At 50.0% G+C, this 16,443-nt stretch overlaps 1 protein-coding gene across 1 annotated transcript; it reads left to right on the top strand.

The window, feature by feature from the left end:
- Positions 1–7,514: 7,514 nt before the first annotated feature.
- On the top strand, positions 7,515–11,932 carry LOC119251332 (patr class I histocompatibility antigen, A-2 alpha chain-like). Its single transcript, XM_037518662.2, has 7 exons — positions 7,515–7,750; positions 8,060–8,329; positions 8,560–8,835; positions 9,396–9,671; positions 9,788–9,925; positions 10,326–10,358; positions 11,844–11,932. The coding sequence occupies exons 1-7, from the start codon at positions 7,690–7,692 to the stop codon at positions 11,855–11,857; spliced, it is 1,068 nt and encodes a 355-aa protein (XP_037374559.2). The 5' UTR covers positions 7,515–7,689; the 3' UTR covers positions 11,858–11,932.
- The last annotated feature ends 4,511 nt before the right edge of the window (positions 11,933–16,443 follow it).

Here is a 16,443-nt window from a genome sequence, read left to right as displayed (position 1 = left end):
AGCGGGGAGCAGAGCAGGCAGAAGGACCGAAGTACACTGCTGAGGGGAGCAGTGGGCGGCAGGAGAGGTCTGCACACCATGTGGGACCCTCCTCCAGTTGCTGGGGAGCAGCCGGGGATCGAACCAGCATTGCTGAGGCTGTGGGCAGCTTCACAACCCAGTGCTCAACAGCTGCGCCACCGGGGAGGTCCTTAATAACTAATTTCTAAACATAATTTTTTGCAGTCTACTGATATATATAATTTATTGCCTAAAGTACTTTCTGGGAAATTTTTCTCTTTTTATGACCAAGAACAAAAAACAAAGGGATGTTAAATCTTCAGCTCCATGGTGTGAGGCCCTTTAGCTTTGGCCCCATGGTGTGAGGCCCTTTTTCTTAGCTGCTTGCCAGTATTTTATCTGGCTGGGGCAACAAAGCCTCCTGCAGCAAAAACACAGATAATTCCAGCCAGGGCACCAACCTAGTGGCAAAAGACAATTATTGGCACAGCAGATAGTCCACCACTTCTGCTGCCGAAGGCACTGCTCATACAAAGGGGGAACCACTCAGGTCTCTGCATCACACACCAGGAACCGTCAGGCTTCCTGGTCTTCTTCAACTCTGGTCTTGGCCACAAGCCACACACCGCATCCACCCCCAGGATGCACTCGCTCTTGGATCGGTGATTCTGTACTTTGGGGGTAATCGCCCAACCCTCAGGGTTTTCTGTCTGCAGTCACTCCAACACTGGGCTTTCATAGTCTCCAATGTGACACCAGACCCTTGCACTCAGGCCAACCCACTGCACAAGCACATGGGTCGGGGATCCGTGGATACAAGCTCCACATGTGGCCTCTCTTGGGTACCCTCTTTGGCAGTGGGCTCCACCATGAGCCACATTCCTCACCTGTCCCCCAAGGATGGGTTCCTCCGCTCCTCACCCTCACTCAACTGTGAGCAGGGCATCACCCACAGGTGATTGAGACTCACTGGCCTTCTTTAGCACACTTAGGCTGCTTAACAGCTGCTCAGGGCTTCCCAATCTTAGCACCAGCTTTTGCCTGTCTAAGTTGGCTTTTCCTCTGCCTAGCTGCTGGGCAGTACACAGGCTGCTTTTGGCCACCCCCAGATTCCCATCTCCTGGGTGTACAAACAATACCATCCTCCCCCAGGGTCCCCAAAACAGAACATTACCCTGCCAAAGTTCCTACACCTTCTGGTGGGATTGTCAGTCCAAGTCCATCAGTCTTTTCCTGCATCAGCACTGGGCGAGCTCCGAATCGTGGTCCTTTCTTCCCCAACGATTCTGCTGCCTCCGGGGTTGTGGGCTGGTCCTCTCGGGCCACCTCCTCCTCCAGGTGAGATCTCGTCCCACAGCTTCTGGACCTTGTCCAACGCCTGTGCTCCTGCAGCATCTTCAGCTCGTCCCGCAGCTCCTGGACTCTGGTCACCACCTGTGCTGTCATGGCACGTCCAGTGTTGTCACAGGCAAAGACAGTCTGCTCCTCCTCAGTCCCTCCTGAGGTCTTCGGAGGGCTCCATACCTGTCTGCTTCGAATCATCCTGCTGACTTACGCCAATTATAGGGGCAGGATGGTCACAGAGCAGGTTTCTATGATTTGAGCAGACCTGGGTAAATGAGGAGTTCTGGAGTCTTCGGTGGCTTTCTCAGGCTTTTATTGAGCTTTAAATGTAGTGTGGCAACCAGGTACACGGCAGGCAGGAGTGGGGGGTGGGGGGTGGGGGAAAGGGGGGCAGGAGGCCAGCAGCCGTCCAAGCACCCAGCAAGTCTTCATTGCGGGCTTCTCTGGCTTCCTTCTCCCCTTCTGTCTCCTGCTTCTGCTTCTCTTAGTGACTATCTCAATACCCCTCCCATGGCCCACAGAGGTAAATAAGACAGTTTGCAACAATGTAACAACTGCAGGTACCCTATCAGGCAGGGCCATCCCAATGGTGGGAGGGCAGAAAATCCTGAAAACCATTTACCCTAGTATATCTATAACCTCCCCCAAAAATATTGTTGAAAAATCAAAGTTATCTGAATAAATATAATAAAATAAATAACTATGAAGATGACTCAGGCCTGGGCTCTGTTCCAAGGAGAGTGTGGTCACAGGGATGTGCTGAGAATGGGGGGCCGAGGAGGCTTCAGATTGGACTGTGGTAGTTACCAAAAGGAGTGAGGGCTGCAAATTGTATTGTTAAGTGTGACACATAATTAAATTATTTAAATGTTCATCATTTCCAAGAGAAGACTCCTCTAATGGTATACTTAAGATTTGTGCATTTTTCCAGATAGAGTTTTATCTCAAAAAAAAAAAAAATTCTTTACCCTTTTTGAACTCTTGTTGTTTCCAGTGTAGACAAATGAAATGTGGGGCCTCCCTATTGACGCAAGGGATCAAATCTCAGCACTATGAAGCTATTGGCAGCCACTGCAGCAAGAATTCGAACCCCAGCTGTGGAGTTAACACATATATGGGGCAACAGACCTGGCCTGTCTCACCCACTGCTCCCCTCAGCAGTGTAGATCCACCTGCTCTGCTCCCCACTGTGTCTCTGGTGAATCCTCTCACCCCCACACCTCTGACCTGCACCCCAGCTCTTGTATGCATAAATAATAAAATAAATCTTTGTTTAAATTTTTTTTAAAGATTTATTTGTTTATGCACACAAGATCTGGAGTACAGGCCAGAGGTGTGGGTGGTGAGAGGAGTCACCAGAAACAGAGTGGGGAGCAGAACAGGCAGACCAACTGAAGTACACTGCTGAGGGGAGCAGCGGGCAAGTCAGGAGAGGTCCATTGCACCACGTGGGCAGCTCCCTGGCCAGGGATCGAACTCATGCTGCAGAGGCTGTGGACAGCCTCATAGGTTGCATCTTAACCCTGTGCGCCACCAGGGAGGCCCAAATAAAATAAACCTAAAAAAAAAAATTAAAAAAAGGTTTTGACATCTGCCACTAACTTTGAAATGCATCAGAAAAATAAGATGGATGAACAGAGAGACGGATCCGTGGATAAAGATGAGTGATAAAGCAAATGTGGCAAATGCTAATGCTGGGATCGAGGTGGTGTGCTCTGCACTATTATTTCAATTATTCTGTGTGCTTGAAAATGTCCATAAAATACCACAGACTGAGTGGTGAATGTGGCCACACTCTGGGGACAGGTCAAGGACTCCAGCCTGTCCTTTAAAGCCTCGAAGTGCACCCATTTTTCTGAATTGCTGGGAGGATGGAGACCACCACTAAGCTGTTCCATGTGCCTGTCAGCCTGGCAGAAATCACGGCTCTGTCTGGAGTTTTTAATGTCTCCTCAGTGTCAGCTCCCAACATGTTCATGTGTCTGCTTCTAGGAGGTTCTGCAGCAGCTGCTCTCTGGACTTGGCCTGGTCCATCCCTACCTACACCTGCATCAAATGAGATCCTTCCTGTTAAAATTTTTTAATGTCCTCCTTGACGAGAATCATGTGTTCTTTCAGAAAAGTTGTCTCCTGTGTCAGGGCTTCGGCACCACAGAGCACAGGTACATTTCCTGAAGGGCCTGGTGACTTGCTGCCTCCTGGTGCTTCATCTCTTGTGTGAACAGATGCTGCCTCCTCCCCAGGGCGACTTGTCACTGCCTTCCAGGCAGGCTCTCTAGGACCCTTGATGGTCGCCCTGTTCTCTGCTCCTTCACATGGACTCTTTCAGCCAGGGTCTTGGAGAAGTCCCTGCCCACACTGCCCAGGCCTCTTGCCCAGGCCATGACAGCTGGCTAAGAATGGCAAGGAGGCCTCACAGGTGTCCCTTCAGATCCACAGCACAGGCATTTGCCCCCTGAGGCCCCTCTGGTAGGTTGTTGAGATTCATACCAGAATTGTGAGAGCCAGTCACAACTGAGCAGTGAGTAGACCAGGATACTTTTCTTCTCTGCAGTTATAATTATCTTGTTCCTTCATGACCTTAGTTCCTGTTTTGCTTAATCTTAATCACACCCAAACCGTCCCCAGGGTCAGAATCTCCAGGGACATATCACAGACACCAGCTATTCTGCCCGCTTATCCTGGGTAGCCCCCTGTCTCCCAGCCTCAGTCCTGCCTCCTGGGTCCTGCTCACCTGGGCAGGGCTGAAGGACCAGATCCCTCACCTCACCCTTGGCCTCTCTCCTGTTCCCACCCTCTGTGGTTGATTTTCCTGTGTCCTGTTCTCTGTGTTCATCATCTTTGTTTCCCCTTTGCCCACCAGTGTCCTTTGCCCACTAGAGGAGGGACGTGGACAGTAACCCCTGAGACCACGCACAGCTGAAGTGAATGTCTGTGTCCCCAGCGCCTCCCTCATCTGGGCCTGACATGGTGTCTGGGCTGGATTCCCCTGAGGACTGGGCAGGCCTGGCTCCAGGGTCTTCTGGCCTCCAGGCCTGAGTTGTCTCTTGAGGGCCCCAAGGTCTGTCCTTCTCCAGCCTCTTTCTAAAAGTCCCTGGGGCGGGTCATAGTGTGGGGCTGCTCATCCCCTGTAGGAGGAACCCAGGGAGGACACTCAGTGTGGACATTTTATCTGTGACTGCTCAGGGATTTTCTTGAAATTTTTTCATCATTTCCACTCTCCGTTCTTTTAGACTCTTGTATTATTAACTAGTTGGAATCTCCTGGTTGATAGACACCGTTTCTTGTAGGTCTTCTCTCTGCTTGTCATTTATTTTCCACTTACATTGTTTAGTGGGAGTGAGACTTTAATATTCCAGGTCATCTACTGATTTATTCATTTCTATGATCAAATCTCTTATTTTTAATAGCTCTTATTCTGAGCACATGAAATTTATAAAATCTTTTTTTTTCCTTTTTTCTTTTTATAGTACTAGAAAATAACCAAATTTCCCTATACATGCATAGGGAATCTACATCTAAATCGTGTCTGAAATCCCTGTGGGAAATGAGGGTGTGTCTCCTGAGCTAAGGAGTGAGATGGGGCCTGGGACCTCCAGGAGAGAGGAGGTGTCACACGGCAAGGACAAGGGTGGCTCATATGATGAAGACAAGATATTCTGTAATTATGTTTGCCCTGACATATAGGTAGGTTTCTCAGACACAAAGCTCATTTCTGGTAATAACCCTAATTTTGGGTAAGACCACCCATTTTCATACTAGGTAGTTATAGAAGTGGTAAACATTTCTTAAGATGAACCCCTGATGAACCTCAGATGGAAATAATTCACATGCCAAGTGGCCTGTCTTGGGGACACCTTTCTGAACATCTTGGGGAGGCCTGTCCTTCAGAGCAACATAAATAAGGGGAAGAGCAGATAAGGGTGAGGATGGGGCCAGGACCAGGAGGTAGATTAGGCTACAGGCCTCCTCAGTGTGGTTGGGTCCTGGGGCAGGATATGGAGGGAGGCTGAGGGAAGAGGGAACAGGCTGGTTCCTTGGAGCCAGAGGACTTGTGTCAGGGGCGGGAGTGACAACTGTGGAGAGAGATAAAATCTGTTTTCCTTAAGCTTCATTTATTTTTTTATTTATTTATTTTTTTTTATAGAGGCATGTTTTATTTATTTGTTTATTTTTTTGTTTGTTTTTTTGTTTGTTATTTATTTGTTTGTTTGTTTTTTTTTTTTTGTTTATACATGCACTGGGCACAGTCAGAAGTGTGGGAGGGTGAGAGAATTCACCAGAGCCAGAGCAGGGAGCAGAGCAGGCAGAAGGACCGAAGTACACTGCTGAGGGGAGCAGCGGGCGGCAGGAGAGGTCTGCGCGCCATGTGGGACCCTCCTCCGGTGGCCGAGGAGCAGCCGGGGATCGAACCGGCGCCGCAGAGGCCGCGGGCAGCTTCGCAACCCAGCGCTCAACCGCTGCGCCACCGGGGAGGCCCAAGCTTCATTTATTTTTAATATTTTTTTCATCTCTTGATACTATTGATAATAGTGTTAGGGCTCCTGCTTCTCTGCTTTCACAATAAACATGATCCTTCCTCCCAGCACGGGGCTCATGTCCTGTTTACACGTGTCTTTGTCACCTTTACTCAGTGTCCATCTCTCCTGACAGCGCAAGCTCCACGTCTCCAGGGGCCTCTCTCTGCTCCCCATTGTATCTGCAGGGGAGGCAGCTTGGGGAGGCAGGAGCCAGCCAGGGAGAGGGATGCTGGGAAGTGAAGAGGAGGCAAAGGCAGAGAACACTTGGGAGATGCTTCCTGGTTTCCTGAGAAAAGCATTTCTCAAAGTGTGTTCTGTGGAGCCCTTAAAGTCACCCAGAACCTTTCATGGGATCCATAAAGTAAAACTATTTTCAAAACATCACTTAGACACCATTTGTCTTTTCACTATTTTGGCATTTGCTGAGGTAAAATTTAGTAAGAGTGGAGCTTATAGTACCACTGCAGAAGTAGTGATTCTTCACCAGCACTTACCTGCAGAAACAAATATTAAAGCCAATTTCACTTGAAAATGTCCTGGAAAAAGCATTAAAAGTTATCTCCATTATTGAGTCATCCTCAGCTCCACATTTTAAAATATCTGGTGTGCTGACCTGGAAGAACACACAGAGCACTTCTGCGGCATTCCCAAGCATGTTCCCAGAGGAAAATATTTGTGTGAGATGCAGCAGACTCTTTTTATTTGTGGGCAACACCAATCTTACCTGAAGGGATGAATGACAAAAACTAAGGTTATTTAAATTTGGTTTATTAGCAGACACTTTCCTCAAAATGAATGTCTGTTTCTTTCCTTTTTTTTTTTTTAAAGATTTTTCTTCTTATTATTTATACAATAGCTGGGATACAGGCTATACAGAGGCACAGGAGGGTGAAAGGCTTCACCAGAGACACAGTGGGGAGCAGAATAGGCAGACAGACTGAAAGCACTGATGAGGGGAGCAGTGGGCATGACAGGAGAGGTCTGCCACACCGGTGGGAATCTCCCTTGCCCACCAGGAATCAAACCTGCGCTGCAGAGGTGCGGACAGTTTCACAGTGCTGTGCTCAACCTGCTGTGCCTCTGGAGAGGTTGAATGTCTGTTTCTTGTAGAAAAAAAAATTGGCAACTGACAGTAATTTTGCCTGATAAAATATAAGCTCTCAGATAAAACCAGAATTATGAAATAAAAAGAGTCTGAAAAATTGAGTGCATTGCTACTTGACAATTTACAGTACAAATTTTTCTTTTGGGATTTGTGATTAAAAATAAAACATTTTTTGATCATTTGATTCCAGTGTAATTAACACTAAAGATCTATGTAACTCAGTGAAACAATGCTTCACCTTAAAAAATCGTACATTAGCACAAGTTCCAACCAATATGCAAGAGAGGCCTATGGAAATGTAACAGAATAGGAAAGATTCCCTGATATTATTTCAGGTTTCACTTAGCAAATAACCTTCGAGAAATGATCACCTATACAGTTTTAATTAACATTAATATTCACAATTATCTGAAAATACTACTAGTTTCTTCATTCCTCCAGGCTGCTGCTTCTCCCAGCCCAAATCCACTCCTCCCTAAGGTGGGGAAGGGAATTTGGAGCCTCCCCTGTCTGTGGATGTCACCCTGTCACAGCATCACGTCTCCCTCTCACAGGCTCTGTGGGGTGGTGCAGCCTTGATGACCCCACACTCACCCCCATTCTCTCTCCCCATTTCCTGGGGGTGTCCAGGGAAGACAATCAGCATCATCCTGCTCCAGTGACAAAGTCTCCAAGGACTCTCCTGGACTCCTTCTCCCCAGACCCCTGGATGGGGGCGTGATGCCCCTCACCCTCCTGCTGCTGCTCTGGGGGCCCCTGACCCTGATGGAGACCCGGGCGGGTGAGTGCGTGTCCAGCTGGACACTGTTGCTCCAGGAGGGAGGAGCAAGGAGCCCCTGCGGGTGCAGGACCCCAGCAAAGGCTCATCTCCCCCCAACCTCTTGTTCCCCTTCAGGCCCGTTGTGTTCTGGCCCCTTCTGTCCCTCTCGCGTCCCCTGAGTGCTCTGGTCCCCTGAGTCTGGGCCCTTCTTGGCCCACCCCCCTTTTCACTCTCACGGCCCCGCCCCTTTCTCCCCTCCAGGCCCATCTCCCTGGGCCCTGGGCCCGTGCAGAGAGGAGGGTCAGCCCGGGTCTCCCCTCCCGCCCCCAGGCTCCCACTCCCTGAGGTGTTTCTACACGGCGATGTCCCGGCCCGGCCTCGGGGAGCCCCGCTTCATCGCCGTGGGCTACGTGGACGACACGCAGTTCGGGCGGTTCGACAGCGACTCCCCGGGCCAGAGTGTGGAGCCGCGGGCGCCCTGGGCGGGGCAGGTGCGGCAGGAGGACCTGGACGAGGAGACTCAGATCCAAAGGTACAACACTCAGTTGTTCCAAGCGCTCCTGAAGGACCTGCGCGGCCGCTACAACCAGAGCGAGGACGGTGAGCTTCGCGGAGCGGGGCCAGGGTCAGGTCACCCCCCATTCCCACCATCAGGCCGGGGTGTCCCGAGTCTCAGGGTCCACTGACCCCTCGAGGCTGGTGGATCTGCCAGGCCCCTCCCCACCCCAAGGGACTCTCTTGCCTGCCCTTCCATTCAAGTTTAGGTTTATTCAGGGTGGGGGGTTGTGATAGGGGGAAGACCTCCCGGCTGACCGCTGGGCGGGGTGCAGTGTCTCACACCCTCCAGAGCATGTGTGGCTGTGAAGTGGGGCCAGACCTGCGTCTCCTCGGCGGGTATGAAAAGTTCGCCTATGACGGCGCGGATTTCATCTCCCTGAGCGAGGACCTGCGCTCCTGGACCCCCGCGGACTCGGTGGCTCAGATCACCCAGAGCGAGTGGGAGGCATCGGGGAGGGCCGAGCGCGTCAGGAACAGTATACAGAGCAGGTGCTTCCAGTGGCTCCTCAGATTCCTGATTTTGGGGAAGGAGGTGCTGCAGCGCACAGGTAAGAGGGGCCACAAGGCCTCGGACCTCCCCTTTCCTGGCGCCCCACAGGGAAAATGGAATAATGGGCAGAACAGCACCTGCTTTCTGGGCAGAGGGAGGAGCCCCCTGGGTTTCATGTTCTGTGCTAGAGAGAGACTCGCCCAGAAGACACCACTTTTCTGGACACCAATTTTAAGGAATCCAGTCTCTCCTGAGGGAGGGAGGCCATCCTGAAATAACTCTCCCGGGATCCTTGTGACCCGGCAGCCATCCTGGGAACCATGAGTTTCTCTTTCAAGGTCTTGTTTTTGGTCTGAGAACATTTCTGGATTTGACTCCTGCCTTTCTGTGTCATTCACCTCTACCCAGCTCAGGAGCAAAAGTCTGTGTTCTCCTTAGAGACCTGCGTCCACCTACCCTGGGCTCTCACCTGATTCTCCAGACTAGGCTGGTTTCTGGGCTTTGTGCTGCTTCCCTCCAAACCAATTGTCATGTCCATTCTGAGGATGGTCATTGAGGCTTCTTCAGTGTCCAGGAAGGAAAAACTCAAAGTTAGAATTTTTTGTCCCTTCTCTTCAGATCCCCCAAAGACACACATGACCCACCACCCCACCTCTGAGCATGAGGTCACCCTGAGGTGCTGGGCCCTGGGCTTCTACCCTGCGGACATCACCCTGACCTGGCAGCAAGATGGGGAGAATCTGACCCAGGCCATGGAGCTGGTGAAGACCAGGCCTGGGGGGGATGGAACTTTCCAGAAGTGGGCGGCTGTGGTGGTGCCTTCTGGAGAGGAGCAGAGATACACATGCCACGTGCAACATGAGGGGCTACTGGAGTCCCGAGTCCTGAGATGGGGTAAGGAGGGAACGTGGGCACAGAGCTTCTTAGGGGCATCAGGAGGCCTTCTGGAGATCTTCAGAGCATCAGATGGAGGCCTGGGGCTCAGAGTCTCCCCTTCCCTTCCATTCCAGTGCCCCCTCCTCAGCCCACCGTCCCTACCAACTCCACCAACTCCACCGGAGGCCTCATTGCTGGCCTGGTTCTCCTTGGAGCTGTGCTCACTGGAGCTGCGGTGGCTGCAGCTGTGAGGTGGTGGAGGAAGCGCTCAGGTAGGGAAGGGGGGGAGGGTCTTGTCCACTAGGGACTTTCATGTCCCAGGAAGAACTTCCCCTTCCTGGTTAGTAGGGAGTATGATCTACATGCCTGTGTCGCCCAGTCTGGAGCTGATTGCAAACACTCACTCTTTGTAAAGCACTTATGAAAATGAATCACCAATTGTTCACCTTATAACTGTGGTGATGGGGATCTGTTTCCCAGTAAATGTCACAGGGAAGGACCCTGCTGAGGAAAGACTCCAATTCCCTCTCATATCCATTCTTCATATATCTCAGTCCTGACCTGGGTCTTTAGTCACAGTTCTAGAAATTCCCCTGTGACCCAGACTTGGGGATTCCTTTAGGACTCCATGGCTGACTCCTCCCTTGTCTCACATGAGGTTTCTTCCCACAGGGGTACAAGCAATCAGCGACACTCAGGGTGCAGGTAAGTGTGGATCAGGGATTGGGTCCTGAGCCCCTGAGGATAGTGTAGAGGGAACCCTGGGGAGAGTCACCCTCATCAGTTTCTCTGAGGGGCTCATCTCTGGGCTCTGACCAAGTATCTTCTGTGCTTCCTCAGGCAGCAACAGTCCCCAGGACTCTGGGATGTCTCTCACCCCCTGGGACACACCAGAGGATCGGGCCAGGTTGTGGGGAGTTGTGAGTGGGACAGTCTTAGGATGCAGTGGACTATTGAGAATGTTATCACTGAATGTAATTCACCCGAATTTCTTCAATATTATTTTCCATCATAGAATGAGAGCTCTGCCTTGTGTGGGACTGAATGTTATAGGATTTCTCTCATCCCCATTTTGTTGCTTCAGGATCCTCTGCTTCATTTAATTTTATTTGTTTTCTAGCTGTCAGAGATTGATATAAAAATTTTTATTCAATCTATTTATTTGTTCTCTTACATCATTGTTAATTTTTGTGTAATATTTGATTTCTCTCTCAGGTGTAGTCCTTATAGTTATCTCACCACCATAGCACCCATGATCCATCACTACAGTCCCTTCTGCTCTTTCGTCCCTTGTTTGGATCCATCTCTTTCCCTTCCCCCTGGTGTATGCCTCAGATCTAGGATCAGGCTGCAAGTTTTGTCTTTATTCTGACCCTTTGTTTGATTTCTGTATATCTCACATATAAGGGAAACCATCTGATCATTGTTTTTTCCTTCTGACTTATCAAGCTTATTATTCCTTCCTACCCCATCCATATTTCCCAAATAGCATGAGGTTATGTTTTTGATCACAGAGTAGTATTCCATTTTATGTGTGGACCACAGCTTCATGATCCATTGACGACCCCTGATTTAAAACACAATGATAACCTGAAGCAGGACGTTTCCTAAGCCTGCTGCTTGGGGGAATCTGATGCTTAGTTTCTGTTGCCTTCTAAATCTGCTGCTTGGGGGAGTCTACCGCTTTGGCTCTGCTGCTTGCTGGAGTGGAGAAGTTGCTGGAGAAGTTGCACTGCTTGTCTGAGGTGGTAGCCATTGACACCCTTGAACCCTCTTCCAGATCAATAAAGAACGCTTATGCCATGAGAGATGGGATAGCAGTTTTCTCATACAAGCTGTATAAAACCTTGCCATTCTTGTTCCTGGGGGCTCAGCCCTTTGGGGAGCGATCCCACTGAGCCCACCTGCGTGATAATTAAATATCTCTCCACCTCTCTGAGTGCCGTCTAATTTCTGGGAAACTGCCAGAATATTTTTGGTTCCCTGGTTCTAGTTCAGCCCGTCCCAAGGGACTGGAGAACCTGGTCAACTCTCATGCCCCCTTGCGGGGCCAGGCAGAGTTGTCTGGTAGATAGAATGCATAGCCAGATACCAGATCTTTGTTTTAGGTACAAAGTAGGAAGTGATTTTGTACAAACCATTAATAAATTAAGGCGATAAATTCATCAGTGGCTGTTTTCTCCCAAACAGGTGTGCCAGAGTAACTCTGTGACAGTCAAGATCATGATAACAATGAGCTGTCAGAAGAGGATTCTATGTCCCTTGAAGTATCTTTCAAAATAAACATGATTTTAAAAAATTATGTCTACCTTTTTTAGATTCCATTTAATTTTGATGTTCATTTCTTTTTCTGCATGCTATCCCAGAGTGGTTTCTGCAGGGTTGTAAGATGAGCAAGACTGCAGCCATTTTGAGAAATAACTGCCATCTCAAAAGGGCACAGCTAGTTTCGTTTCGGGGCAAAAACCACAAGCCAAGGGTAAACAAAACCTAGCTGGCACCATGAGAGCTATCCAATCAGGGTGGACCCTGCCCCAGGTGTGAAAAGTTCCTGCACCCTGTCAACAAAGTACAAAAACAGCTGGTTGCTCTGGGAGGGGGTCCCTCTCTCAATCTGGTGAGACTGCTGTGTCAGTGCACCAGGCAGAGTTGGACCCTAGCTTAAGCTAGCAATAAAGCCTTTTTGCTTTTGCATCTCTGGCTCCGTGTGGTCTTTGGGAACCCCAGATGGAGTTGAGGCGCCAACTCCTAACAGGGTCATGGCACAGAGGGGCTGTCAGTGGCCTGGAGCTGTGAGCGGTGCTGAATCTGACCTGCCTGCAGGGAGTGGGGCCCTAGAGCCCCAGAATCAGTCCCTGGGGCTGGTCCTCCAGGGTGTCTCAGGCCTTGCTCTGCCCTCCTCTTGACCCCTTGAATCTCCCTGACACCCCAGCATTGGGGAACTGAGGGGGATGTTCTGGGTAAAGAGGGGTTAAGGACTCCCCTTAACCACTATCTCTCCCATACTCTGCCATCTGCTGCATCAAGACAAAACATGTAAGACCTTTAATGGAAAGGAACTTTAATACAGTTAGTGTGCAACAAACAAAAAGGAAAGAATAAAGTTTCCAAATCAGGCATTTAAAGTCACCCATCCCTTTGTTGGTAAATGTTCAGCCAACAGGGCCTGAATGTTGGCCCAAGCCGGGCCTGAATGCCTGCCACCTAAAGCACCTCCTGGAGGGGACCCATGGAAAAGGGGTGGACAGGGCTGACAAGTCTGGAAAGAAAAGAGCAAAATCAAGATAGATGCTGCCATTGTAACCTCCCCACAGGTCTCTCACCCACATCTGTGCCACCCAGTCCAAGGCCAAGAAGTAAGCGCCAGTTCTTCACGTGTCTCTCTGCTCCATGTGCCTCCCCCAGGTCTCCTTCTGGCTCATTCTGCTTCCTTCCTTCTCCAGTCTCCTCTCCAGCTGCTGCTTCTCCCTGCTCAGCTCCACCCTCCTTGGGTGGGACAGGGAACCTGGACCCTCCCCTGGGGACCCGCCTGTTACAGTCCTCTCCGTCACCAGCATGTGCGTGTGTGTGGGTGACACCAGCCCTGCAAGGACGGGCAAGGCCCCAGATGTGCACAGTTCCCTGGGCAGTCACAGGCCAGCACTGCTACATCCCCCCAGGTGAGACAGAGGGCTCTGAGCCTCCCAGTGAGAGCCCGTGTCACCCACATAGTCCTTCCCCCCACAGTGTCCCCTATGCTGCCCCTTTCCAGCCCGGTCCTCTCTGGCTCCCCACTGTACTCCTTTCCACCTGTGTTCCCTAAAGTCCCCATTTCCATCCTCTGCTCTCTTTTCCAGGAGTCTCTCCATCTTCCTAGCCAGTGCCAGGCAGCTCTCCTAGGCCCCTCCCCTCCTCCAAAGGGTGGAGAATGTCAGGTGATTCCCAGGAGGAGGGGCTTTCATCCTTGGAAGCAGAAGCAGAAACAAATTACAGGGGCCCTGGAATCTAAGTTTCCATCCCAAGAGACTGAGGCAGCCTATGTATTTGGGGATTTGCCCAGAACTTAGGAACCAGTACTTATGTCCCGGAGACCACTGGAGACTAAAAATAAGGATAAACTGACACGTGCTTGGGCTCCCCCTGGTCCTGCTGCTGGGAGCCCAGGGAGCCTGGGGAGGGCCTGGCTGAGCAGGAGAAAGGGCAGCTCTGGGCTCCTGTGCTCAGCCCTGTGGCCACACGGGGGCGCTGCCGCGCTGTTCTGGAGTCTGGAAAAGACCTAATGCGCACAAAGAATTCTAAAGAATTCTAAAGAATTCTCAGAGGGGCCTCCCTGGTGGCTCTGCGGTTGAGCACCGGTTGCGAAGCTGCCCACAGCCTCTGCAGCGCCACTTCGATCTCCAGCCGCCGGGCGAGAGTCCCACATGGCGCGCAGACCTCTCCTGCTGCCCGCTGCCCCCCTTAGCAGTGTACTTCGTCAGTCTGCCTGCTCTGCTCCCCGCTCTGGCTCTGGTGAATTCTCTTACCCTCCCACGCTTCTGACTGAACCCAGTGCTTGTATAAATAAATAAATCAATCTTTAAAAAAAAATTTCTCAGAGTTAGGGGTCCTGGCGGGTGGCATCCTGAGGGTGAGTCGCTCTATGTGGAGCAAGAAACCAGGGCTAAGAGGAGAGCAGACTCCATAGTTTCCATTTTTTTCTCCTCAGAACGCCTAGGAAAACTGGAAATTAGACAGATTTTTTTCCTTCTACAACCAATAAAATTTGGAGGGTATTAAAAAAAATAACATTTAGGACCTCCTGGTGGTGCAAGGGGTTAAGACGCCTCCTATGAAGTCCTCCGCAGACACTGCAGCACAAGTTCGATCCCCAGCCAGGGCAATACCAACATGGCACAGCAGACCTCTCAGGACCTGCCGGCTGCTCCACTCAGCAGCGTTATTTCAGTCAGTCTGCCTGTTCTGTTCCCCACTCTGTCTCTGGTGAATCCTCTCATCCCCCACACCTCTGGCCTGTACTCCCGGTGTTGTATGCATAAATAAATAAATCTTTTTAAAAAATAACATTTAAAAAATACTGTGAGACTTACAGAAAAGTTGCAAAGGTAGCACAGTTCTTGTTTATCCCACAGCATTTCTATTTTGCTAACATCCTACATGAGTAAAGTTTTTTTTTATGACTAATGAAGTAATGTTGACATAATTACTAAATGCCATACTTTCATTAGGTTTTGCTAATGTCCATTTTATGCTCCATAATCCCATCCAGTTTGCCTGGATGACAGTTTCTCAGACTTTCCTCATTTTTGAAACATTGACTTTGGTGAGGAGTGATGTTTTGGAGAGGTCATGGGTTCACAGATGGGGGTTCTTGGGTCACCTCTTAGAAGAAAATTTCACCAAAGTCCTCCTTTCAGTGGTGTGTACCCCCCCCCATGCTTCCCCCCATATCCCACAAAAAAGGAAAGAAGGAGATGCTTGTGCGGATACCAGCAGGCAGGAGGAGCTGCCCCTGGAGAGAGCAGGTGTGTTAGGAGTAGCCCACAGACCCAGGCGGCAGCCTTGGGAGCAGAGCTGTCTCTTCCCAGGGCAGAAAGGGCACTGAGGTGGTGTTCTTGTTGGGAGGGCTCATTCCTTTGTGCTATTGGTATCTGTCTTTAAATGAATGACTTCTATGGTGTGACTAGGCTGATTTGTAAGGACCAGCGATTCTCTGCAATGGCTCTATCCGCGTACCCCAGCTCTGGTCTGTATCGTCCTGTAGCATCTGATACTTGCTGTAGCAGTTGGCCCTAAGCATTTTTCATTTCTATAGTTGGTTTAATAACTATTTTAATCACTTCTACCCCCACCTCCAGTTTCTGGTCATGTGACCCCTCCACCCTAATTTTTCTATTTTTTTTAAAGATTTATTTATTTATGCATACAAGAATTGGGGCACAGGCCAGAGGTGGGGGGTGGGGCGGTGAGAGGATTCACCAGAGACAGCATGAGGAACAGAACATGCAGATTGACTGAAATACACTGCTGAGGGAGCAACAGGGAGTCAGGAGAGGTCTGCTGCGTCATGTGGTTAGCTTCCTGGCCAGGGATCAAACTTGTACTGCTGTGGCTGCAAATAGCTGCATAGGTGGTGTCTTAACCACTGGAGCCACCAGGGAGTCCTAATTTTTACTCTTGGCCTCTATCAAGGAGCACTGCTCAGGAACATAGTACCTCAATTTAGTTTTTTTTTTTTTTTTTTTTTGAGTGGGACTGTGGGTTTGGGGAAGCAGAGCACAGGGATGCAGGGCCATTGTGCATTCAACATGTCAGAGCTCATCATGTCCACCTGACTCATCACTGATGGTGTTAACCTTCAACACCAGGCTAAGGCAGTGTTGCCCAGATTTCTTCCTGCCAAATTTCTTTTTGTTCCATTTATTTAAATACTGTTGCCTTTGGAAGGTTGCACTATGTGCCGCTCAAAATTATGGGTTTTCTGCTATAAACATTTGCATTCATGCAGGGTTTTGTGCAAATACAAGTTTCAAATTAGTGGGTAACTAGCTGGGGCAGTGATCAATGGGCTGTATGTCAGGTTTTTTGTTTTCAAAGAAACTGTCAATGATCTTCCACAGTGACCGTGCCCTTTTGCATTTCTTCTGGCAGTGATGAGGCTCCTGTGTCCACATCCTGGCAGCACCTGTGCAGGGTTTGCATTTTTCAGCCCCTACTAGGTGTGATGGCGTCACTGTTGTTCTTTTTGTCTTTCCCTAGTGCCCTGTGATGCTGAGCAGCTGTTCATGTTCTTCCTTGTTCTTCCTTGTCGTCT

The sequence above is a fragment of the Talpa occidentalis genome, unplaced genomic scaffold (genome assembly GCF_014898055.3).
Source record: "Talpa occidentalis isolate TD23 unplaced genomic scaffold, MPIMG_talOcc4v2.1 talOcc4.2, whole genome shotgun sequence".
Classification (NCBI taxonomy): Eukaryota; Metazoa; Chordata; class Mammalia; order Eulipotyphla; family Talpidae; genus Talpa; species Talpa occidentalis.
The sequence above is the reverse complement of the archived record's forward strand: the minus strand, read 5'-3'. Positions and strand labels throughout refer to the sequence as shown.

Coding starts and splice junctions, on each gene's coding strand:
- LOC119251332 (XM_037518662.2), top strand. CDS start 7,690: ATGCCCCTCACCCTCCTGCTGCTGCTCTGGGGGCCCCTGACCCTGATG. Junction 9,672..9,787: donor GTCCCGAGTCCTGAGATGGG/GTAAGGAGGGAA, acceptor CTTCCATTCCAG/TGCCCCCTCCTCAGCCCACC. Junction 9,926..10,325: donor GTGGTGGAGGAAGCGCTCAG/GTAGGGAAGGGG, acceptor TTCTTCCCACAG/GGGTACAAGCAATCAGCGAC.